Genomic DNA, 26,944 nt, shown 5'->3' on the forward strand with positions numbered 1-26,944 from the left:
TACGTTATACAAATAAAATAGAACATTTTAATTAGAAGCGAGAGAAAGCGCGAGAACAGATGTGCGTCTTATAAAATTGGTATTGACGAGGATAGGATTAATTTTTCGATCGCTTCTTATTTGTTGGTATCAGCAACACAGCCGACCATCGCGCAAAAGGGTTAATCGACGCATGGGATTTGCGGCGGGCAAGGCAAGAACGGCGGCACAGGCCTTGGTGAGAAAAACAGGCGAAACAAAAGGAAGAAGCGGCGGGTTAAAAATAAGAGCTGAAGAGTGCTCGCTTCTCTCGTACACATTAGAGGGAAAAAAAACCGCCGCGCGGAGAGAAGCCGCGCAGGATTGGTGGATGTTAAAAGGGAAGTTGAAAGGAACGCGAACGCGCGACCACAGAGAGGGCACGAATCCTCGTCGCCTCCACCTTTCCCCCCCCCTCTCGCGCGGCATCCATTACGTTTAATTCCCGAAATCGATCGATTATTGGCCCGCTGAAATAGGCTCGAGCGCGCATTATATCGCCGACCGCCCGTGTTGCTCGGCCATGCGTGACACGTGGGCGCCGTTACATCACTTTGTAAGACATGAAAGTAGAATATAAAAGTAGAATGTGAGGAATCTTTCCGAAAGTTTTTTTTTTTTTTTTTTTTTGATAGTGATCTGTATTCTTCATTACTATTGCTCTACTGCGAATTTATCTCCCTCTGGGAACATCAACACTGTTATCTAGCACTTTGAAGGAATTCTTATCGCGATCCTTCGAGGACTCGTTTTTGGCAAATTTTAACCTTATTTTTTACTTTCTTATCCTTTTTTTTCACTGAGAAATATGTGCCGCTTGTTATTTTATTGAGCGCTCAATGAAAATAAATAAATCGTCAGTTGTCCGATTGATAGATTAAATAAGCTTCGTTGAAAAAAGATATGGAAGGAGAATATTATTAATAAAATTATAAAAGGAAAAAAATGGAATATTAATATAATCGTACTTCTCATCCATCACTCATCACTTTCTAAATTCCCTCGCAATAAATTAAACCCCGTTAATTAATTGTCTATCTCTTCTTCGAATCGTACTTCTTCTATACACGTTCCATTACTGCGCGGGTATTTCTCATTAGGGAATGCATTGTAGTGCATTTGTATCGCGTGCCATTTTCTACTTGGTCACACGAGGGTTGATACGTACGCCCGTCATATGAGCGAAATATGAGAAGAGCAGATGGTAAGGCCAGGCACGTAGGTATTATGCAAGTGTGTTCGCCAAATAATAGATTCGTCGCTGCGATATTAAGTGCCAGATCGCGTTCGGATTAACGAATATTTTATCGCGTGTGAGAGATGAGACCGTTCGATTTATCCCGCACAATTTCGCAATTGCCATACTAAGTGCCATTTTAAATATAGCAGCTATAGTCGGAGAGAAAGAAAAGAGAGGAAAGAGACGGAATTTTTGAGATATCCCTTCTAGGTGTCTCCTTATCGCGATTACTTTATAACGAAATGTGAGATTGATTGACGTCGTCTGTCTCGCAATCATCGAAATTCATCGCAATTAAAAAATAATATTTATATGAATGGAATATCGTTTTATATATTTTTTTAAATTTATGCATAAATTAATGCGGACAGAGAAAAGTTAAATCTTTTTATCGAAAAGGTACTACATATATTGCGATTTTCATTCTAATATAGCTTCATAATCTTGTGGTGATAAAAGACATTGAAGTTACTGGAGTTTCATCTCAATTGAGTCGAGAGGCGAATGAAAAAGTTTTTAAAGAAGTAGAAATCGATCTTAAGATTTGCGACTTTTTGGAGTTGGCGACTGAATTCGAATCTTCGAAGGCGTTGTTTGCCGTTTCCCGTTTCCCTGATGACGTTAAGAGAGTGACATGACAGTGTGTAAAAAGAATAAAACGTAAAAAACAGATTTAATAGAACGTATATTTCCGCAAAATCTCGATACGATAAACAATCGCTTACAAAAAATTGGCTTTTAATTATTAGGAATAAATGCCACGTTTTATATGCGCAATGTTAATCACTTCGGAATCACGTGTATCATTTATTGTTTATGTTTTTTTTTTTATATTCTCCATTCGTTTTACAAGTATATTTATTCTCGCGCGGTCTCGGCGGGAGCTTTTTAAAAAACTAAATTAACAGACGTGTAATTAATATTTTTATATTTGATAATTAACAAATGTTACAAATTGTCACGGTCGATTTCGAGTTTGTACAGGCAGCTTTCTGCGAATTTCTCGTTAGCCTAATCTCGACAAACTTTCCTCCCGGTATTAATTAGCGCGAGGGATGCCCTTTGAGTGACGCAAAACGAAGTCACACCCTTTGGCGAGGCACGGCACTAACGACGGCGATCCCCACTTTAGCACGCGCATAATATGACGCAAAACTGAATTTCGAGTCGTTATCGAGCAGCCTCTCTATGTACACAGACGAGTGGCAATCCCTACGTAAGTTCTGTCACTGCGCCCGAGTCCGAATCCCCGGCGAGTCTTATCTGCGAACGAGAGCTCGAGCAGCTCCCGAACATCCGAGCTGCAAATGACTTTTGAAGTGTCCGCGATCGGGGAGGGAAGGGGATTAGTCTCGATTAATTCTCGCGCTAAAGCGGCCTACATGTGAATTGTGCCTTCCAATTATAGTGCGCTGGGGCGCCATACACGCCGATGTTGAGCAAGATTGAACAATTATTGAACTTTCAGCTCGAATAAGTTTCATGCCACCAACCCTACATGCCGTCTCGGAATCGATAACTCGATAGAGGTTTGTGTGGTTCGTTGAACGGAATCGCCACTCTTATTGTTGCAGGAGGTACCCTTCGGATTAGACACCACACACACATACACACACACACACACACACACACACACACACACACACACACACACACACACATATGAATGATGAGTAAAATTGCTTTATTTCACATTCGAAATCGCACAAAGAGTTTCCCGACAGTGTTATTCATAAATTCCTATTCACTCACAATTATTTTTAACCTTTTTCGGGATTTCTATTTTTGCACATACAAATAGATGTTAAAATGATGTGCAATACATGGAATTTCTGATTCTCTTTTATTAAAAAGAGGAATTTTATTACTACCAGAGAGATCGGTACGGGTTTATTTAAACATTCGGAGCAATATTGAATATCCTTAAAAACGAGAATGATAATGGCGCATAAGCTTGCTGAATTACTCACCAAGTACTGATTGGTCAAATTGGAATCGCCAGCTGGATACGGCGTGTAAACGGCCAGAGCGACGCAGTTTGCAAATATCGTCATAAGGATGAGCCACTCGAAGGGTCTGCGGAGAGTGACGTTAATAAAATCGAGTCAATTAAGGAAAAATAGGGTGTTTATTCGTGTTAACCCTTACATGTGTTAACCCTTTCGTCGCAGATCGCCGCCCTATATTGACCCTAATATCATCAGCGTACCAAACTGGAATTAGGGGTCAATTTCGAGAAGAACGATTTAATGTCAAACGCGTTATTAATGTCAGGTTCGCAAATATCGTTGATATCGGACGCGATTTCTGAACTTTGATCTTTAATTCTCGGCGTCTGGCCGAGAAATTATCTCGAGGCCGGGCAATTATCTCATTAATTGCAAAAGAAGTGTACGAGAGAAAAAGGATACTTCCACTCGACGACGCTGATGCACATCTTCCTAAGAGGGTTGGTGAGGGCCAGACAAAAGAGCGCCCGTACGGGCCTGTCGGGCGGCGGCTTGCCCCCCCGTCTGACGGGTCTCTTCTGGGCCGACTTGGAGGCGGCGCCGACGGCTCCAAGGCCCGTCTGCGACGGTGGCGGTAGCTGATGATGCGTGTTCCCCAGCTGCGTCGCATTCGACACACCACCGACATTAGGTTGCTGGCCGACGATGGGGGGGGTCGCGATGGAGGGGGTCGCGGTAATCGGCTGGGCCCCCGGCAGCCGAGCGGGTGGGCCCAACGCCGAGCCCCCATCCCCCCCCGCGCTCATCGGTCGGTGGTGTCGAGCTCCGTGCTTCCTGTGCTACGACGACGATCACACGTCCTTCTCCTTCTCCTACGACGACCCTCCAGAGATTGGTGCCTAGCCACGCAGATGGCGGCGATCGACGCCGATCGACGCGGTGTCTCAGAGGCGCACCACCACGCGCTGCAGCTCGCCGGCATGCTACGGCACTCTGCTGCTACGAAGCTCCCTCCGTGACCTGCGACGAAAGGTCGGGGTTCATAAGAGAGGACGATAGAGATGGAGATAGATAGATAGAGGGAGGGAGGGGAGGGGAGAGAGAGAGAGAGAGAGAGAGAGCTCTTTCGACCGCGAATGAGGAGTGTCCTATAAATTGTAATTATTCATGAGCTAACACCGCGATGCATTCGCGAGCCAATGTGCGTTCTCGCGAAAGCATTTCCGAAACGCACACGTAACCACTGTACTTTCGAAGATTTAGTAATATTTAATTTCGAGTTCTCGTGTTGCAATGAAAATAATTGTATCACTTGTATGCGAGTCAAGAGGAAAGGGGTGGGTCTTTTCGTAATGCACTTTGTCACTTTGTATTATTTTATAGAGCTGCTAATAATTATCGCAATTATTGCACTATGACTTTTTTGGTACGAATTGCATTACATAATTAATTAAATTGATTCAATCCGAAAAATCGGATAAAATTTCAATTTTCTTTTTCAATATATTTCAAAATTTGGTCAAAGACAGAAAATGATTTTGTTATTATTTAGAATAATTATAGGATATTTATAAGCACAACAATAATACCATAAAATTGGTGATTTTTTTGACAACTAATTTGAACATCCTAAGGAGAAAAAGTCGTTGGTCTTCCAAATCCACTTGCGATATTTTATATTTTATATTTTTCTATTGGACATTAAACGTGGCAAGAAGAAAGTAAATTAAATAGAAAAAGAAGAAAAAAATAGGAAATCTATCATATACCCAAAGTAGTCGGCGACCATCTCATGCGTTTTATTCGGGAAATGCGAGATATTCCAAGCAATTCGAGAATCCTGTTGATCTCAAACGACGCAATTATATCTTTGACTGTGCAAATCCGCCAATGGAAGTAGTATATACAATGCGTCGGGGGTCGTGCAGCTTTCGCATCCGATGCAGGCGGATATAATGCATAACGGCGCGGGCTTTCGATTGCACCGCGGGTGCAATAAAAAGATAACGGGGGACTGCCGAATGAAAAGAACTCGATTATTTCGGGCTCAGCCTTCCGATATCCCGGCGCTGCCTATCAGCCGCGGTATTCTCTTCAGAAAAATCTGATCATTTATTTCCCTCGATTGCGAGGAACGTTGCGAGGAGCGGCCTGAAAATTTGTTACGCCCTTAATAGAACAATAAGATTAATTCGCCTCCGAGATTCACGCGATTGTATCTTTGGTTTCCATATTTTCCCCAAAGCAATAGAGATTATCTCGTTTCGCTTTGCGTCAGAGCTGCTTTATGTCCCAACGACGACAAATTGATTATTTTCTTATTAGACTGTGACTAACTCATAAATCCTCTCAGCGTATATTATTGATTACAGCGAGGATGCAACGAAAATTAATTTATCTCCGAGATTCACGCGGACATAATCTTCGGTCTTCATATTTTTTTAAACAATGGACAGAACATTTCAATTCGTTCCATATGCAATATGTTCTACATATGTTTTGCAATATGTTCATTTCAATGATGACAATTGATTATTGGACTACAAAATTGTAAACGACCTGTACCTGTGTGTTACTGATTGTACAGTACGCGAAAAGACGTGAAAGAGGATAGGTTGTCATTGTTGTTAGACGGACGTGGCTGTAATGAAAAATTGCGAGGCGCATTATCTAGAGGCACATTTATTTCACCCCTTTCAAGTTCCTCCGCCGGAAACGGCAAATCCCCGCGTAAATTGGATCGCACGCGGTAACACGACAATTACTCGCGATAGAAATCTATTGTAACGTTCGCGTTACGATACGAACCGGTCGATGCTTTCTCGTGGTCCCGCTATCGCGCCACGATAAATCGCTCGTTGCGGCCGGAACCGTCGGTTGCGGTCGGGCGATTTTTCGCGATTTAACGAACGTTAGCGTTAGCTTTCCGAGCAATTTTCTTCGTCGCGGCATTTAAGGTCAGCACGATCGGTTCACGATCCGATCCATAATCCGCGGCCCTCCGTCGATCGTCGCCGTTCATTAATCCATTAATCCGCGCCGCGCAAAAAACGCGGAAACCCTTTTGAAATAGGACTTCGGACTGATACGGTAATTCTACCACAGACGACTATATCTCTTCGGACGCACGTGGCCACGTTAAAATATTTGCTTAAAACCTCGGGAAACGATGAATTTCAGAAACGGATGCATTACTAAACATCGGTGCACGAGTGAAAAAGTAACGACACAGTTGGAGAAGAGATTTATAAAAATATATATAATTAAGAATATATAAATATAAATACGTTTTATTTACATATATATAAAAATATGGAATAAATGTTTATGATTTCTATTAAAATGCTTGATGGCATATATTATTTTCTCATTGTGTTATTTTAAAACTTTACTTAGTACGTTCTCTCTCTCTCTCTCTCTCTCTCTCTCTCTCTCTCTCTCTCTCTCTCTTTCTCTTCTCTCGTGAATCAAACATATATTATACACTGTTATTTATTTTACCAGCGTTTTATAGCAATATTATTTTGCCATTTTATATTGTAGCGTATTTTGTTTTATTATTTGTGAATCATTAAATCTCTCGACTTTCCGTTTGCTCCTCTGTCAAAAGTCAAATTGCAAATGGCACTAAAAAACGTTTTACTGTTGGGAAGTAACATGTTACTTTTTTTTTGGTAACGGACTAGTAATGGCATTACTTCTTTTTTTAATAACTATAATGTAATTACTTTTATTATTTTTTTTCAGTAACGAATTTAATAGTTATTTTTATCGTTATTTTTTATATTTTAAATCTATTTATGATTTTGTATATTCAATGTTCGATATACATAGTCTGTTGTTATTTAAGATTTAAGAATTTTTTTAAAGTCTGAAGAATTATCGTAAACCAAACAGATTTTATAAGTACCACTTTTTACAAATTTGTAATCAGAGAATTGAGAATTAAAAAAATATAAATTTGATATTTATGAATTTAAGGAAAATTACAATTTTTTTTATTTACATTTTTAGTATTTTTAAAATTCTCTTAAATTTTTTTGTAAATTGTCTTGCGAATTTAAGATAAAAAGGCTTATTGTTTTTACATCGATAATTTAACAAAAATATGAGAAAAATTAATTTTTTATTTAATCTGATCATTTTAATGTCAAAAAAGTAACGGAAAAATATAATGATAACGGTATCGGGTTACTTTTCAGAATCAATAATTGATAACGGTAACTAATTATTTTTCTCACTTGGTAACGAATAACGGCAACGAGTTATTTAAAAAAAAAAAATAACTTTCCCAAACCCTGCACTTCACCCCCTCATGTCGTATGTCGTATAGCGGATACAACCTTCGTCGCCGAGCGAAACGTTCATCCGAAGGAAAATCGTCGCTACGGCAAGCGAGAGAGACCGGGGGCCTGGGATTTATAGCCGAGTCCGCGTGCTATATTTAGTGAGCCTAAATACTAGAAAGCTCTAACCTACGGGCGAGTTTCTCGCCTCGTCCTGCCTCGCGACACGTCGTGAACTTGTTTGTGATCTAATCGTCTCTACCGCCTCTACTTTGGGCCACAATGCGGACTCCGCTCGGAATTCCACGGAATACCGGCGGTAACGAATTGTACGCCTCGCGTACGAAATATTCCCACGGCGTATCTCGTTATGGCGTTTTGTTTCGAGCCACTTTGTCCCCGGGGCATTGTTCCTGGGAGCAAACGGCGCATCTCGGCGGCATAATTCCTCGCAACTTCGCGAAAGGGGAAGGCAGCATGCGCGTATCATCGTGGAAATTATTTAAACCACGCGGCAGGAGATCGGTCCGCGCGTGGAGGGATCTTTATCTGTCGATCGATTCGACGATCCCTGAAATTTGTGACCCGCGTCAAGAGAATCCCGTGGTTCAGAATGACGAAATAGAGTGCGATAGGCATGCCATTTTGCGTAGATTTATAGATAGCAGGCACACGTAGCTAGAGATGAGTCATACAGTTTCCAACGTTTGACGTAATTCTACAAAACCCACGTCGACGTGCGCACCGCTAATTTCTTGGTTTAATAGTTTTTAATTTTTGAAATCATTCTATCGTCATAGAATCGCATAGTCGCAGAATCGAGAGAGATGGAGAGGGAGGGGAAGAGTCAGTCCAATTTTTTTATTAATATTTAATTTATATAAAATATTTATCTCCTCCGTAATTTCTATTTAATAATATTATATTTAACGTTTTATTCAATATAGCGGGTCAGATAAATCCAGTTGTAAATATGTAATTTAAGCGCGTGAAAGCGCATAATTAAATCAGCATCAGATTAATCTCGCGATTAATTTAAGCGCGACATATTTAAAAACTTAAGACTATACTTTGTAACGAATTACGACAAATTACTTTTTCTCTTTTTTCCCCGCTTCGCGACCAAATTACTTACGAATCGGGAATAATTTATACATATAATTATACGCATATATAAATCGGAAAGGCGAAAACAAGTTTCGTAGTAATTCAATGCGTCAAGATAATGTAGGATTTACATGGCCTATATATGTTCCATATCATTAAACATTAACGTAGATACACGCAATCAAAACTGATGCATAATCCGCGTCCAAAGTGCGGGGCAAATCTTGAAAGCGTCATTATCCGACCCTTCCAACTTGCACGCTCGTAGCATTTAACCAAGATTGATCTCGTTAGATTTTCCGTTATTCCCTTGATACCGGCTTCGTTTATCCGCATCACTGCCATGATTCCGCATTGTCCACTAATCCTATCATCCGCGTCTTCCGTACGCGGTTCACGATACGTATTCTGTGTGATACGTGCGTGTGTGCGTGTGTGTGTGTGTGTGTGTGTGTGTGTGTGCGCGCGCGCGCGTGTGTGGGGGGTGCGCATGCATGAGTCCTACGTGCATATACATCTCGTTTTAAGTCGCTTCTGCGAACTTAAAACGGGCGTTTGCTGAATTATGCAGCGGGAATTTTCGGCCGTGCGAATAAATGATTCACGGAAAATTTGCGAACAGTTTCGGAGTCACCGAAAACTCTCGCAGCTGTCGGGGCGTGCGAATTTCCCGCGGGCGCATCGACGACGCGACGACGATGCGATGCGACGCGACGCGGTGTAACGCGACTCGATTTGCATGCGACACACGATCGGGAGTACGAACGTTCGAAATTTGCGATCGGATTTAGATGCGGCTGCACAGACTTGAGTTAAAGTTTATCTCCTGATTTATGCAGTTATTCTCTTAGATTATAAAAAACAAGCGAAAATAAGTATTCTTTTTTTACAACATATGAAATTTGTTCTCTGTTTCTGCATTGATCTGTAATAAAATTCCTTTCCTCGCCATCACCCAACTTCAAATCTATCTATTTTATTTTGAATACATCAAATACTAATTCAGCTACAGAAAATAGATCTCTGATTATCGTAATGAGGTTATTATATCAACTTGATTATGATTTAAAAGACTTTTGAGATATTTAAATATTGCCGTCAGCAAAATCACATGATTAAGGAAAGTTTAATTTACTTGTCAAATGCACAATTTATTTCGGCTTTGATCTCATTTTAATATTTTGTTACATTGTGATTATGTCAATATTATTTTACTTTATCATAAATATAATAGAAAACCGTGGAGCATTTTGCATATTTATTTTACATAAACATCTTGATTGTCATGGGCGTATCCAGAGAAAGGTTCAAAGAGTTCAATCCCCTTTTCGAAATTAAAAAAAAAATTAAAGTTATAATTTACAAAGCCTAATATTTTTCTCATTCAAAATCAAGAAGATATTGTAAAAAAAAAAAAAAAAAACGAGGAGATATTCTAAGCTTCAAAAAAAGCTATTCAAAGAAAATGAAAAGAAGAAAGAAAATATTCAAAAAAGCAATTCATTAATGCAAAAAACTGTTCATGTGCTAACAGAATTGATAATCCCTCTCCGCCCCCCCCCCCCAAAAAATCTTAGATACATCGGTTGTAGTGATTTATAGAATAACGATTGAATTGCGGCAAGTAACCCCCGGAAGAAGCTACCTGTTAAAAGAGAAATGCGGCGTGCAATTTTCGTCTGGCGGCGAAAAAAAGTCTGTCGCCCGAAGCGGCGGCGGCGACCGATCGATCGTCTTTGCATCCGCGAATAATACGCTCCGAATGAAAATCACTTTAACGAGACGCTGTCAATCGCGGTCGAGTGTCGTTCGATATAGTGTATGCACTTGCGTACTCTTCTCTATCGATGTGAGTTGGTATATCGCGTTAGAAGTTCTCTCTGAAGCGGCACTCCCGGGTATATTTTTACCTCTAGACTTCGTGTCCGGGCATTCGTCAAGATCATCGAACCGCTCTCTTTTATCTGTCGCTCGTAATGCGATTTATAATTCATTTTCTCTCTCTTTCTCTCTCTCTCTCTCTCTTTCTCTCTCTCTCTCTCTGTTGTTTATTTCTTCCTCTTTCTTTCCCCTTCTCTTTCCGTCACGTATAACAATCTCTTTTACTGCTTTGACGTCGCAGTCGCAATCAACAACACTCGGAATAAATGCGCATGCAATGATTTAGTAAACTTGATTTACATTTAATTCCGATCATGTAATTTTGAGTCCGAGGCGATTTTAATTAACGTCGTTGATGGCTTTACAACATTTCACGTGAACAGAATGTATGAATTAATCATCTGGAAAGAATGTAAAAATAATTCTTTCTATTCTCGGAGAATTATTCGCTTTGAGACCGCGCGAAAACAACTTCATAATGGTATTACATATAAAATCCCATTTTTGAATTTCAAATAACTGATAATAAATATAAATTGTTATAACAACAATAATGAAGCAATAATGAAGAAGTTACGTGACGGCGAGCTGTGGCAAAAAAAGTCACCGTTAATTTTCTACAATTTTATTTTTCTGTCAACCGAAGCGCAGCGCAGAGTACCGTGACATTTGCATTTTATTTAGATAAACAAAGTAAAAGGCGTGCAATAATGATATATTATAAATAACCATCGGCGTATTCCTTCACAGCCGCAAAAAGATCGTGCAGTTGTATATTATTCGCATTATGGCATCATACGCGCGCGCGCGCGCGCGCGTATGTGTGTGTGTGTGTGTGTGTGTGTGTGTTTTGTGTGTGTTTGGTGTGTGTGTATATCGTGATAGGTGCGTACATATTCCCTGTCATTTTATCGGAAAACTCATTCGAGGATCTCCGTTTGTCGATGACGTTTATCCGAGGCGATAATATGTCACGCTGATACCTCTTGCTTACGTATACATAAATAGCTAAACACTTGACGATGTCGTACCTCTTTGCAACGCGAGAAATTTATTCCATTCATTACAGTTTTATTAAATCTTGAACTCCATTTATAAAACATATATAATTATAGAGGAATTTGATATTATTTGTAAGTAATATTAACAATTTTATAAATTAATCAATAAATGTATTTTAAGAAAAATACTAAATAAAAAAGAAAAATGATATTCTTAATCAATTATATTGCTAATTATGTAAAGATTAAATTTTCTAAATCTTTTTGTTTTTTCTAAAGCATTTTGTTTATTATTAATACTCCAAGTCTCGCAAATTTCATAAGTCTCTTGGCGAGTTGTGCGAAAATTTGATTAAGACTTCCTAATAAACGGTTAAAGAGAAATTATTTGTCCTAATAAACAAATCCAACTCTGGATCTAAAAGAATGAATAAAAAAGATCTAACACCGCTTCTGAGAGAAATATCTATAAAAAGCGACAGTGTTTGTCGTGAACGGGTGAAATAACAGGATGCCGATGGCAAGAGGGGGGATCGCCTATGTGCACGTACAAAACCGAGTGGGAGGCATCTAAAAATAGCTCGAACTCTGGGTCACGAAGCCGAGATCATTTGGGACGATCTAGCCTGCGATACTCCGAGAAATGGGCGTTTCGCTTCCCTTCCTAAGGGAGAGACGCACGTGACGACACGTAGGTGAGTGATTGAGTTTGCAAGGGAAACGATTATGGACGGAAACCGAGAGAACTATGGATGACGTCAAATAAATCACAAGGCGGCGATAAGATCGTTAATTTGCGTGATTGAGTGGGATTTTTTTTCAATCCTAGCAAACAAGTAAATTATATGCATTAACCGTTCCAAACGCGGGGGGCTTAATTTTTCCGCGATCATCCCTCTTTCGGAAGTCGTGAAGGATTGGCACGTCGTTAATTTAATGTTTTTTAAATGAGCTGAATAATTTACATAGCCAATCTATTCATCTTCTTCGTACATATTTATACATTCTCTCAAATTGCAATTGAATTAAAAAATTTTATTTATTTTCTCTATTTGCCCAATTTACTTGACTTTTTCTAATTTTACTGATAGAAAAACTCATAAAAATCTCATAATTATTATCTATTTATATATATATATATATATGTGTGTGTGTGTGTGTGTGTGTGTGTGTGTGTGTGTGTGTGTGTGTGTGTGTGTGTGTGTGTGTGTGTGTGTATTCTTAAATGGTACTAAAAAAATTTCGCTTTCTGACGGTTTTCCTTCTAAGGCGACAGTCTTAGCCTGAAAAAAGGAGAAAAAAATATAATAGCACAGATCCTATCGAGTTCGCCGAGTGAACGAGCAATCGATTATCTTATTAAGCCCGAGAAAATCTGTGTCACGTGCGCGATACGAGCGCGATTTCGCGTCGAGCTGTGGAGCGCATTTAGGCGCAAGTAATTCGCGTTCGCTCGGCACCGATCCCGAGATCTCGGGATTTCGGCTTTCGGCTTTCGCGAGCGGAAGCTACGCGCGCGTCCAACCGAGCGGAAGAGTACGGGATTTAACTTGGCTATGAAGTTGAAGCCACGGCGGAATTCGTGGCGTTTCGCCGATAAGTGCATTCCATGCACTCGCGCTCTCCTTCGCCGTTCGGGCCGATGAAGGCCCCGACGTTATATTTGCCGTCGCCACTTTGTAGCGAACATTACTACAAACTGCATTTTGGCAACCGACATTTGCATAATGTTGGCTCGCGGAACCAGATCGCGCAAATATACACGCCTCATGGCTTATTTCCGAATGACATCGCCTAATCCGTCGAAGAAAAGTCCATTTATCAAATTTATATATTAGCGCGATGATGTCCTCTCTACTTTATTTCTCTTACGTTTGCGAAAATAAATCTCCATGAAAAGGATGGTTTTGTTTGAGGGATCTAAAAATTTGACCAGATCGGAAAAATAATTTCGCTGGGTCAAGATAATATGTAGAACGTTCAAATTGCTAGAACATAAAAAAGCTTTGCAGCATAGTTATTATATAAATTTTTTAACAAAACTATTTTTTCTGTGTATAGAGCGAGTTTTTCAATTTGCTTAAGCAAGAGAAAAAGTTAAAAGTCAGTCTATAGATTCGTAACAAATTTTTTAATATTTTAATCAAAATTATATGTTAATACGAAAATTAATTATACCTTTCAATTTGTGATTTTTGCAAAAACAACAACAAGTTTATTATAAAGTTCCTCTGCTTCAGTAAAAAGCAATCTTGTTGAAATATCTAAAAATCTGATCAAATACAAATTTAAAAATAATTTTATTGGATCATTAAAGTAATTATAATTAAAGAACATTTATATTGATTGTTAGAACGTTAGAAATTTTTGCAATATTATCGTCATATTTAAACTACATAATTATTTTAGTGATCCAATTAAATTATTTTCAGGTTATTTAAGAGAAGCTTAAATTTTTAGATATTTCAACAAAACCATTCCATGTGTCTTTAATGTTTTTTCTGAGAGCGTGGCTTTTCCGCTTTTTGCCACTAAAAAATTGCTTGTTTTGCAATTTTTACCATTTTTATTGGATCGATCGGGTGTCAAAGTGCATGATATTCTTTTTTCCCCCTTGAGGACAATCAATCCTTCTTGCCATTTCCCAAACGGGACTACCTAAAGTTCATAGACGATGCGCGCGTTATCGGAATGGCTTGACCTTGCTTCGAGAGTCTTTTCCTCCCCCTCCTCCTCTTTCTCCTCCTCCTCATTCTCGCCGATCCAAATGTCGGTTCTCTGTCTCATTTTCCCATTATCCACATTCCCATTTATCTATCGTGCCAGCCGAGTTCAGTTAAAACTATCGGCGTACTTTAGCTTAGCTTTGTCTTCATTCCAAATTTTCCTACGGACACGGAATTACTTTTTCCATTACATTCCGCGCGTTTCTTGAGAAACTAAAACGCGAAAACAGTACAATGGGAAAGAGGAATTGCGGGATGTAGAGAGTAAGAGTAGATTTGGGAAGACGAAGGAGAAGACGTGGCTTTGCGTTCTCGCAGTCGCGGCCCTGACAGCGGTTGTCAACCCTCCGAAGCATCGACCTACTTTGCAAAGTAGGCGTTGTAGGTCCTCCCGTATCGAGAAACGGAGTTTCGTCACGTTATCTTCCGGCGGAAACGCGGCTTTCGTATTCGAAGCGGTTTGTAAGATAACTCGCAAGTTGCGTAGCGACTTGAAAAGGTCATTGTGGAGGGAAAAAGGTCAGACGAAACTTCATTGCGTAAGGACCATTTGTATTAATTTCTTCTTTTCCTCACCCCCTCTTATCGCTCTTTTTATCGCCATAGAAATACCCGTTTCTTTACGTAATTGGCACGCGGAAGCCCCGCACGCATTTCGCCGTGAAGTTTTCTCCTTTGCTTCTTCAAGTGGTCTTACGTATTAATTTAAATTAAAAACATTCAACATTCCATTTGCCACTTTTGCCGCTCGGCTTATCATCTTTAATCGCGAAGACTTGCTCGCTATACGATTGCATTGTATTGATAGCATAGCTATGGAAACATCGATTTATAGTTTAGCAAAATTTAATTTCTTAAGCTCAAAGTCAACTTTCGAACGATTTATCTATCCTCCCATGAGTCACCTGTTAGCTATGCGAACAATATGAAATTTTTTTAACAAGAATTTCATAAACTTCTCGAAGATAAAAATTACGCGGTATATGCGGTGTAATTTAAAGGTGCGGATTAACAATTTAAATGCGACTTCTTTTTCATTTTGATTCGCTATTTTCTCAGCAGAATTAGTCTCTTATATTCCTCTTACAAATTCTATCGTCGCCCACCGGCGATTCTCCGGAATAGAGCCGCGAGAGCTTCCTTCCGCCAAAAGTCGATCGATATCTCCAAGGTGAAATGTCGGCGGTCTCGAGGTAGCAGATCGCGCTGACAGAAAAGGAAATACTATTTCCTATTCGATTAGCTCGTCGCGACGGCGACGGCGGCCGCAGGTGAAAGACAAGCAACATCTTCGATTTTATCTGCATCGAAATTTGGCTGGCATTGAATTCGTTTCGTTCACGGAAAGTGGTGGCAGTAAAAATAACAGGACACGCAAGCGTCGACAAAAACGATTCTACATAATATTTTTCTGGAATATCAATTTTTTTATATTGTAAAAAGTACCTCCCTAATTTTTAGTTATAAATCTATAGTATCACAAATTTTGAAAATTACGTCATGAAGAAGATATATAAAAAAAAAAATAGAAATTTAATAAATTTCTAACTAAATTTCTAAAAACCAAGTATTACAATTGTTAATTTAAATTTCCATATATGTATCTTTCAAAATAAAAGCTTTCGATCTCTGATTTTTATGCGACAAATGTATGTGTCTCGTTTCCAAGTTTACGATGCAACGATAATCCAAAGATAAACGGCTTGGTAAGGCGCATCAAGCGGAAGGGGAGGACGGAAATTTATAATCTCCGCATTATGAATTTAATTGTTGCGCAGAATTTCCCGGGGTCTTTCAGCCGCTTGTCGTACGATGACATTTAGAAAAAAAAAGTATGTAATTCCATCCGCATAATATCGCGGATCAGGCCTCCGCGCGCTCAAGGATTATGTTAAAACGTCGCATCCGTCTAGGTATCATATTTTTCCGAGACTTCATCGAACACCGAGTTAAGATATACCGACGTCGCTTAATCGGCCAGTTAGCCGAGCTATTATAAAAATCCCTCCATTAACTCCGCCTCTCTTAAATCATGCTGAAATTGAGCTTAACGCGCGCGATATCGGTTACCGTCGTGATAAGAGAACATTCTTCCGATACGGTTTCCGCGCAAATCAGAGCAAGTCCCGATCATTAATCTCGCCCGCCATTTTCTTACAATCTAATCTAATTCAATTAAAGTCTCCCTCTAATGATGATTTTCAATGTAGGCTTAGCGACAAACGCGTGGAAGATTAAAGTCTTTTTTCTCAGCGGTAAAAGGACAACCTCTTATTTATCGATTTAAGAATCTGTTACATCTTTACATTTTTATAATTTTTATTATTTTTACAACGAAAAAATTATAAACAACATTCAACTTACATTCTAAAATCATTGTAATTTAAAAATACCAAAAAGTTTAGTGGCCATTTAGAATCTGGATCAGAAATTATTTAAAATTATTTAAATTATTTTGAATATTATTTTGAATACTTAAAGTACTTTAAAGTACTTATATAAAAAAATTGAAATTTTTATATAATTATTTCTTAATTTTGTATTAAAACATATTTTTATTTAATATAAAAATAATTTTTGATCCAGATTCTAAACCGCTGCAAAATTTTTTGTATTGCTTTTAAATGCTTTTAAATCTAAAATAATCTACAGTTTTAACTTTTTTATTGTAAACAAAAATAGGTGTAATACATCCTTAAATCTCAGGAGACATGATTTTATTTGTGCTTGAAAAAAGGTATTTAACCGTAAGAATTAACTGTAAGAATTGTGACAGCAGTTCTGTGAAATATTAATCAGAGATAGCCGCTGAATATATAAATTTTTATTTAAAGTTAACAGTTTTCGTACCATGCAGCTTATCATTTAAATACGCGATTTAATTTCTAATGATATTCATTAGATGGGAACTTTTTACGGCGTCCATGTCACCGCCGTCGACATGTTGGCAATTAATTTGTCAAGAAAACAGAAACACGGGTGGGTTCTGAAAATTCTATCGCCGTCGCGTGTCCGACTTACGTATCACGCCTTTTTACCACCCCATGCAAACGGCCGCGAACGTTATGCGAACGCTTTTTTAGCGATTCCCGCTGTCAGCCACGAGGATAAATTCCCATTATTCTCGAAAAAGCTCCTCCCAACCCTCGGCCGCGCGTCGCGCGAATGCGCGTTTGCGCAACGAATTTTCGCGCGAATGAAAAAAATTCGTAGTTTTAATGACGAGGTCGTTTCCGCACTGCGTCTTAAAAAAGACGCCCATATCTTTCTTTTTCGTATCATTAGATTTAACAGCGGAGCTCCCTTCGAGACGGTCGCGAGTTTACTCGCCGTTTCGCACGGAAGAGCGCGCCGTCTGATGGTCGAGCGGGACGTAAAAATCGCGGAAATTTTCGCTACTGTAACAATATTATGCATGCGAGGACGTAGTCGCGATCTACATGCATAACACGTACACCCTGCTGGCGCCGTATGCGATTCGCGATTCCCGAGGTCAACAGATCTCGCTCTCGCGACCCCGAGGATATTGTTTGGCGCAAGACGACGTCGAATAATTTACTCGTTCAATTAACCAATTTAATTATTAGACTTGCATTACATTCGAATAAGCGGGACGTTATCAGCTACGAAAAGATTGATTCTTAACTCTGATGGATCTCTTGCGGTGAATCCGTTGTCTCGGATCGTCCGCGAGCCAGCAACCGGTATAATTTTTTTGTTGCAAATGTAATTTTTACTCTCTTCATCGGGACGGAAACATTCGCATTCGAAACAAAATTCAAACGACCGTGATTCTCGACTAAATTGGCAGAACGATGCGGTTGACACGGCGATCCAGTCCCGATCTCCGAAACAGCTCAGTTGATTGACCTCGAAGCTAAATTTGCCTAGCGATCGCAAACTAAACAGGCGCGTACCTAGTTACTAGACTATCGACATATTTTGGCTCACACTGTTATTAGGTAAATCTGAAATGTGTATATATACATAGTACGGACAGTTCACTAAAATCTGCATCAAATAGCTATATGAAATTTAACTTTAATAGCCACTTTCGTTCGCCCCGGAAGAGGAGCCTCTCTCTTTAAATAATCCCTTTGTTCTCTCGTTAAAACCCAGGGCATTTTTCCCATCTATGAAATGTACATCCCTAATTTACATAAAATAAGTTTCTGAATTCTTAAAATTCACTTGGAATTCGTTACGCTGCGTTTTAACTATGTGGAAAGTCGATTAAGTCCGAGGTCTACGTGCCAAGAAATTTCGCAGCTAACAGTCGCCACTGTTTTTACAATGTGTGATGATTATGCAAACTCATTTTCATGAGTGAAAGAGAGGGGACAACGGAGAGAGAGACAAAGGGTAGGGGGGAAAGGGGAAATCGACCGAGTTTTCTCGGTCCTTTGTGCCCGTTTCGCCGCATCGCTAATCGGAAAACGGATGCAGCCGCACTGACGGGACGGAGTTTAGCCGATGAATCAAAACATAGTTTGTGTGCTGGGTAATGTATCGCGCGAGGCTCGCCGAGTATGTAAAGAAGCTGCTGGCATCGCACGTAGTAGTGGTAGTTCGAACAAACTGCATATTGATAGAGCGCGCCGTGCCTCTCTCCGTCTCCCTCTCTCCCTCTTCCTCTCTCTCTCTTTCTCTCTCTCTCTCTCTCTCTCTCTCTTTCACGGCGACACGTGTCGGCGGTGCATAGCGAGCCGAGTAAATGCATCTGTCATTAGAGCGCAAAATAAGCGCTACCATCATCGGCGAGCTCGTCATTGGCTCGAATTGGCCGAAGAGACGCTTCTTCTCTCTTGGACTGGCGCAGGCAGACCGAAAGAGACGGAGGATTGAAAATTAATTCTGTTTCTCGGTCGAGTATAAACGAGAGAATAATTTTTTTCATATCTCTTCCTCCGAAATTGATACGTTATAAATATATTTATTTAACGCACCGGTGAACGCTTTGAGTGAAATACCCATTCTCTGTTAGAGAATATTTTAATCATCAGTTTTTAATTAATATTTATTAGTCTCCTTGTTATCGTTAAGATGTTATTATCATTCTGTGCGATCTCTTTTAGGTTGATAGAAATTCAATTTAGATGGAAGTTATTAGTATATTAATTTGATATGCGTCAACATTACATGTTTAGCCAACGTTATATACGCATCTTTTGATACATCTCGTATAAATATCTTCGGGACATGAGCAAATACAAGTCAAGGAGGATGCTGCGTCGGTTCTTCATAATAAGTACAATGAGTACATGTTCTTTATTCTAAAGGACAGTTCTTTTTAGGTTGTTTTTTTTTTAGATTTTTTTTATTTTCTCAATTTTGTCCTTTATTTTAACCTTTTATTCTTCATTTTACGGGAAAATTTTTTCTATTTAGCGTTTCAATGCGTAATGTCATAACAAGTAAATTTTTTAAATAAAATACATAAAATATAAATATATATAAATATAATTTGTCATGTATTAAATTTTTAACTGAAATTATTCAGATTAGATTCGTCTTTATTTTTTATCATTTCAAACTATCAGGAAATTACACAGTATCTCATTTTTTGATGTACTACGTAAGAAAATTTCATAATGAGCAGATTTCTGCCACAAACTGATTTGGAAAGTATGTAGAAATAAAACTCTAAAATTTCAAATCTATCTTTCTAAAATTCAAACTTGCCCTTTATTTTCTCAAAGAAATATGGATATATCACCGTAAGACAGCCACGCGTCACCACCGTGGCCAAGTAGAAAAACACGAGAGTCTATTGCGTCCTGTTTGTGTGCCTGTGATATTGAATTATCGGACACACTCGGATTTTGGGAGATGGAGCGTAATGAAATTCACAAATTTGTCTCGAGACCGCACAATCCCCTTTGCGAGGGCGCCTCTCGGGCCGACCGCGCCGCCGACTTAATGAAATTCATTAATCCAGCCGGCGCATTCCGCGAGGGAATTCGCAAGGTCACTTGGGCGATCTGAGCTCGCGTTTTCAATGGCAAAAGAGAGCTCCTTATCCCTTTTAAGATTAACTTCTTTTAAGCGGCGATGCCATTCGTTCTCTTTGAAGACGCGACGTGGACAGTTTTATCATACCTGATCTTGCTTTATTATACCGTCCTTGCATGCTGGACCGGCGTGGCTTGGCGTGACGACTACAGATGGCATTTCGTATGAAATGTCAGTATAAAAAAGCATAAAGGTAACTTTGTATGTGATAGGAAACGAACGCGAGATGCTGAACGGTATGGGAGCTTGCGCTTTGAAAAGTAGAATATTTGCGTATTCCGAAAGATTTATATAATCATTAAACACTGTTGCAAATATTGTTTATAAATATAATTATTTATTATGATACATAATATATTTTTTATTATTCATTATAACGCACTTTTTGCACTTTGAATTACAACTCTAATTTGATTGATTGAGAATTATCGCGCCGTTAATTAATTCTGTCGTATAAAATATGATGTCATATCTCTTCCCTTAATGAAAGCTGGAAATCCCTTTCTCTTAGTATTGCTCAGCTTCTTCTAGCTATATATAATTTGATGTGCCACGATCTTGTGATTCTTAATTTGAGTGTGCCTCTTTAATTTTTATGGAATTTGTTCCACGCAAGAAATCAGGGATTTCGTAATGACTGGAGTGTCCGAAGAAAATAGGAAATCGATGTTGTATATTTCGTCGAATTCCTCTTCGTTTTCTGATAAATTATAGCTTTTAGTCGAATTAATTGAACGCGCAACGAAAATATAGCGGACGTCTCGCCGACGCCAGCAAACGCGAGATTCGGCAGAATCTAGTTAAAAAAAAAAAAAAAAAAAAAAAAACAAACAAAAACCTTATCTCGATGTAAATTTCGCGGTATAAACGAAACGTTTATCGTAAAACCGGCGCGCGAAACTTCGGAAATGGGGCCGATGCCGTTCTTCTCGGAGCTGCAACTTTCAGGGCGCTTTTTCGCCGAGCTGTTTATGAAACGAGTGTATTTGGCGAGTGAACATCTGCTGCCTGCGATCCAAACTCTTGAAATGTGCTCGAGCCCAACCCTGCACACGTCGTTCGATTGTCTTCGTTAATGATCTGTCAGTTAACAATCGCGAGATATTATCAGGAAGGAGAGTTCCTTGCAATTGGAATTTTTTTAAATTTATCTATATTTATTACTTTATAATTTTATAATTATTTAAATTTATTATTTACAATTTCTCTAATGGTCCGTTAAAGTTTAGGCGATGTTTAGAAATTGCTAGAACGTTAATTTCAATTATAGTAGTATAATTGAATTAAAAGTTCTAATTGTTTCTTCGAAAGAGCTGGAGGTGTTTTGGACGTGATTGTTATACTCCTGTCTCAGTAAATGTTTAACATTACGAGAAAATGGAAATCGACGCTTTTACATACGTTTGTAAAAAAAAACTCATTTAACGTGTACTTATTTGAAATATTCTTATTATTTATAATATTTCCTGTCTTTACGAATAATTCTACCTTCTTATCACGTTATGATTGAATTTGTATAACGTGTTGCTATTCAATGATCAATAAATATTTAATATGCAACGAAATTAAAAAACGGAATGTCGATATTGAAATTCGAGGATCAGCGACCTACTTCATGTAGTCTAGTCAAATTAAACAATTTCATAAAATGTTAGAGAAAAGATACGATGGTCTTACATAATCTCACGAATTTCTTTTGGACGATGCAACAATCGAACAAAAATGACCGAAGGAAAACGGGAATTTTTAACAATTTTTAAAAATCACAAGACAAGACACAGAGTCCCTCGTGTTCGCATCAATGAAAAAGCAGAAATCATCATTCCAAGATGAGATTGATTTTAATCAATCTTCAATTCCTCCCGAAACCCACCGAGATCCTCATTATTTTAAAGAAAAATCGAGTCCAATTCTCAAATCACATCGTCCATATATAAATTTGTTAACGTGCTTTCTGAGCATGCTCATTTGTGGGTCACGATCTTCGCGGATCTCGAAATTGATCGATTAGCATGTTCCTCTTTGCGCGTCTCCTCGAGGCGATTCCAACGCATGTAGTCCGAAATCAGCATCGAAACGACACCTCGTAGAGTCTCGTCGATCGACGTCAATGATCCCGCGATGATATTTTATCGCTCTTTAATTTTCATCAGCACTTCCGTCGATCCTCGACGCCGAGAGAGCTATCCCTCCGTCGATCTCCTCGAGGATGAGAAAAGACAGAAGAGGGGTGGGAAGGAGGGGAGGGGGAGGAGGGGACGGCGGGATCGCACTTACCACATATCTTCCTCGGCGGCGGCGGAGCACGGCGGATTTCGTTGCGTATCACGTGAGCCGCCGGGCGTATCCGCTCGTCATATCCGCGCGTTCACTCGCACTCGCACTCGCACTCGCGCGCGGCCCCGCGAGATCGCTCACTGCTGCCGCGCTGCCTCGCCGCGAGAGGAGATTCGCCCTTTCCCTCCGGCTTCTAGCCTCTGCCTTCCTCCCGGCCCGCTCGCGCCGGCCCCACGACCCGGCTCCACTTCCGCGGCTTACGCAGGGCGCAACGCACCCTCTTCGCGTCCGCGAGGCTTCGCTCCCTCCTCTCCCGTTCCTTCCGCACGCGCGCGTCGCGCGTGTGTATCTCGCCTAACAACACCTCCCTCGTGGCCGCTCGCTACCTCCTGGACACAGCGCGAGAGCACCCACTGTACTACAAGACCAACACCACCATCGCTAACACCACCACCATCACCACCAGAGGCAGCAGCACCGCCACCACCACCACCACCACCACCTCCACCACCACCACCACCACCACCACTACTACCACCACTAACACCAGGCACGACGACCGGTACACAATTATGACGAAAGACGTGGGGAAAACCGAGCGCGGGCGCACCACCGTCACACGTTCCGCCACCACTCCTTTTCACTTTTTCTATCTAGCTCGCTCTCTCCTTCTGCTTATTTCTCCCTCCCTCCCTCTCTCTCTCTCTCTCTCTCTCTCTCTCTCTCTCTCTCTCTCTTTCTCTTTCTTTCTCTCTCTTTTCCTCTTTACGGGCTTCCCTTTCCGTTCCTCTTCTCGCCAACGTTCTATCTCCGTCCCGCCACCTCCTTCTACTATCGCGGTCCCTCGGTTCTCTCGGCGCGGCCTCTCTCGCCTCGTGTAAACTTATAAATAGATATCTAGGTGCGTTCTATTATATTTATATATATGCGGCCTCTCTTTCTCGCACATACGCGCCGACGAGAGAGAGAGAGGGAGAGCGCGAGCGCGACACCGCTCTCTCGCGAGAGGTAAAGACCGATCCCGCGTGCGTGCGTGCGTGCGCGTTACGCGCTTCCTCTACATATACGGCATCTTCGAGATGAGCGGCACGCACCCTTCTCAATGTAACGGACTCTCGGTGCACGCAATTCCCGGTAACGAGACTCCCGCCCGGCGCGCTCGAGCGCTTCCGGCGCGCGCGGACACCGAGAGGAAGAAGAGATGTTGTCGCGCTTGACGACGACGTCGTTCGACGTTCGAAAGGCGGCGTCTACGATCGTCTCCGAGTCGGATCAATCCCGGATTTCCTTCCCTTCCTTCGGACGCCGCGCTTTTCTCGCCTTCGTGACGCCGGGAAACGACGAAAACAACGATGCCGACGACGGGGAAAGAGAGATCCTCGTCTCTTCGAGTCTTCCTCCCTCGCGCGGCGACCCGACCGCTTCTCGTCTTTCTGCCCTCTCGCGCTGCTTCCCCCTCGGCCTCGCCACCCTTCGCGGCTCACGGCGAGCAACCCCGATGTCACTGCACCGCTTTCTGTCTCGCTCGAGCACCCGCACGGCCAGTGCTCCCTTCTCCTATATATACGCGCATTCCACCGTGTTGGGATTTCGCCCCGCGTACACGTTTCTTCTCGGTGGCGCGCGCCGGGGTGGTCCCAAAAGTCCGACGAACGACTCCCCGCACGGGGAATAACGACGACGACGACGACGACGGCGTTGTCCGATCGGGGCGGGCGAAGAACGGGGAACCCGTTTTCCGCGGACGCGACGCACAGGCTGGACGGCGACGGCGACGGCAACACGACGACAACGGCACACGACGGCACTCCACGCTCTCTGCACTCGGATGATATGCCGCCGGCACGACGCCAGCGACGCCTGGCGTCGCGACGCCCACCCCCGCTCCCGGAGTCCGGTGTGCGAGACGCCGCGAGACGATGCGAGCGCGTGTGAGCGATATAGCCGACCATACCGAGGGTGGCGGTGGTAAATGTGTTGCCAGAACCCCTGTGCCGGAACAGTGGCGGATTTCAAGCGGGGGGTACTTGGAGAAAATTGACGAGTCTCTCTCTCTCTTTTATTTTTATGTACATTTTACTCGCCAAATTTACATCGGGATTTATTATCAACAGGTTTTAACAATAATTTCTAATTGCGATATAAATCCTTTCTCTCTTCGCTATTTTCACATATTGACAATATCAGTGATTATTGCTGATATAAATCAAACAAGTGGACAAAATTATGCAAGGAAGAACGCTAGTAGTATGTGATGTTCGTAGTCAGGCATAATGCACTTCAAATGCTTGCTTTGTAATTTAAATTCCGGATTTTTTTTTTTTTGCCATTTCAAGAGTCCAAATTTTTATTGCGTTTGCAATATAATTGTTAGTTGTATGAATTATAGAGATATAATTATTAGAAGATTAATAAAGAGATGTTTGAATTAAAATACATATGAATGAAAAAGAGATTCCAAAATTTTATTGTGAAGCAAATATATCAGCTTTTACTACTGCGTTATGTCTGACTATTAGTATCACGTGCTACTAGCATTCTTTCTTTTTACCGCTTATTTGATTCTTTCTAGTATAAAAAAATCAATATTTTCACTTATACTTTATTTATTATATTTATAAGGATATTCTTGTTCTAGAATTGATAATGATAATTTATAATTGTTTAATAATAACTACACGATATAAATCTCTTCTTTTTCCACTCTTTTCATATTTTAATACTTCTTTTCTTGCATCTAATATATCACCATTGTTACTAACTGCTAATGGCATCCGATAAGCAGTAAGGATTATATAGATAAGAATACCAGTAACACATAACATTCAGTAGTCAGACACAAGGTAGTAAAACTTCATATATCACTTCGCGCAACTCGGCGTTTTTCATTTTTTTCATTTTTCTATCTAGGCAGACTTTTATTACTTGTTTAATATATTTATGAGATTAATTTTTGCCATAAATGTCAAGATCAGTGAAAAAGTTTGAAACAGAAAACTCTAAATTAAAAAGAAACAAAAATTTTATTTTATAGCTATTATTTAGATATTATATATATATATATATATATATATATATATATATATATATGTATATTAATGTGGTATGAGGTCAGATGTATAGATTATATAATTACAAAATTGTATAACTTAATGCAAATTGCATAATTACCCAATTAACGTAAATTTTTCCTTGAGCCAGTAATTACCGTTATCAATATCATTGTCGTTGACAAAGTTGCCGGACAAAGTTACGTTCGCACGTTATTCCACAACGTTATTCGTACGTTATTCGCACGTTTCTTCACACAATTTTCAAATTCCACATCTTTGATATATCTTGACACGTTCTTTTCCGCTAAACTAATTCTTTTTAAAAGGAAAAAAGAATCATAAAAATCCCTTCGTGAGATTTTTATTAATTAGTTTGCGTAAGATTGGTGCTGAAACGAGAGGAACGTGAGAACGAGACAGGAGGAAAATCAACGAGATACGTACGAGATACGAGACGATGGACCACGCGTGCGAGAGAAAACGCTTCCTCGATGAAACGACGACGATGATGACGGCCAGCGGAAAAATTTATTTTCGACCCATTTCAGCCGACCCACTTTCCCGACGTCGCGCTCGCCGCGTGAGTTTACTCTTCGTGATTCGCGGGGCACAGAGGCGGATGATTTAGCAAAGAACTTCGCGCTTTGTCGCGTCCACCGTCCACTGGCCATCCTCTCGCCCTTTACGACGAAACGCGAGCCTTCGTACCTCTCAAGACGGAAAGAGAGAAAAAACGGCAAAAGTAAAAATTAATTACGTATGTGGGCGATGATATGGAAATTAAAATAAAGTTCCTATGTTTATACACGGAGAGAACAGTTTTGCTGGCAAGGCCGGATACAGATCTGAAAATAATAATTTTGTTGGACTATTAAAATTTATTATGTAGGACGCTTAAGCATGAAAATAATACTGCAAAAATTTATAATGTTCTAGCAACCGATTTAAACGTCGTACATAATTTTTGAAGGTCCAACAAAATTATTTTCAGATTTGTTAGCAAACTTGTTCTTTCCGTTTAAGTTCTCGTTCGTAATTGTTTTCATATGGAATATGAGATTTAAGTAACTTCAGAATTTCTTTTTTTTATGTATAATTAAATATAAAATTTTTTGTGTCTGCATAAAAATATTTGGATTTTCCAAAATGCGACCATTGCTTTACGTATGCGATGAAGTAGGATGAGTTTCGTAAAAAGATAAAGTTGTAACGACATAAACATTTACGTTTTTCTGCGAGTTTTGACCCTTGTTTGGGTCCGATCCATTTTAAGGTTGTAAATTCCGATATTTAACGTTACACGAGAGGGAAATTTATTTGCTAAATGGGGGATCGAAAAGTGGATAAGCCTCTCGCTTTGTTTCCACCTCACGTACCAATGCTTCGTTCCTAAT

The 26,944-nt window shown here is 40.2% G+C and overlaps 1 protein-coding gene across 9 annotated transcripts in view; it reads right to left on the bottom strand.

The window, feature by feature from the left end:
* The window catches only part of Ca-alpha1D (Ca[2+]-channel protein alpha[[1]] subunit D), a 66,919-nt gene extending 43,927 nt beyond the window's left edge, over positions 1–22,992 (bottom strand). For 5 of the 9 annotated variants that reach the window (XM_089078993.1, XM_089079008.1, XM_089078987.1 and 2 more), the window contains exons 1-3: positions 22,498–22,991; positions 3,670–4,227; positions 3,229–3,334 (exon numbers count right to left, since the gene is read on the bottom strand). In XM_089078993.1, the coding sequence (XP_088935119.1) occupies positions 3,229–3,334; positions 3,670–4,013 (450 nt within the window). In that variant the 5' untranslated portion in view covers positions 4,014–4,227; positions 22,498–22,991. Of the gene's footprint in view, positions 1–3,228; positions 3,335–3,669; positions 4,228–22,497 lie in introns of all 9 variants that reach the window. The other 4 variants (XR_016139763.1, XM_089079016.1, XM_089078998.1 and 1 more) reach the window with 2 other exon arrangements.
* Between the last annotated feature and the right edge of the window lie 3,952 nt (positions 22,993–26,944).

The sequence above is a fragment of the Pogonomyrmex barbatus genome, unplaced genomic scaffold (assembly GCF_055798465.1).
Source record: "Pogonomyrmex barbatus isolate J1 unplaced genomic scaffold, ASM5579846v1 scaffold1, whole genome shotgun sequence".
Taxonomy (NCBI): domain Eukaryota; kingdom Metazoa; phylum Arthropoda; class Insecta; order Hymenoptera; family Formicidae; genus Pogonomyrmex; species Pogonomyrmex barbatus.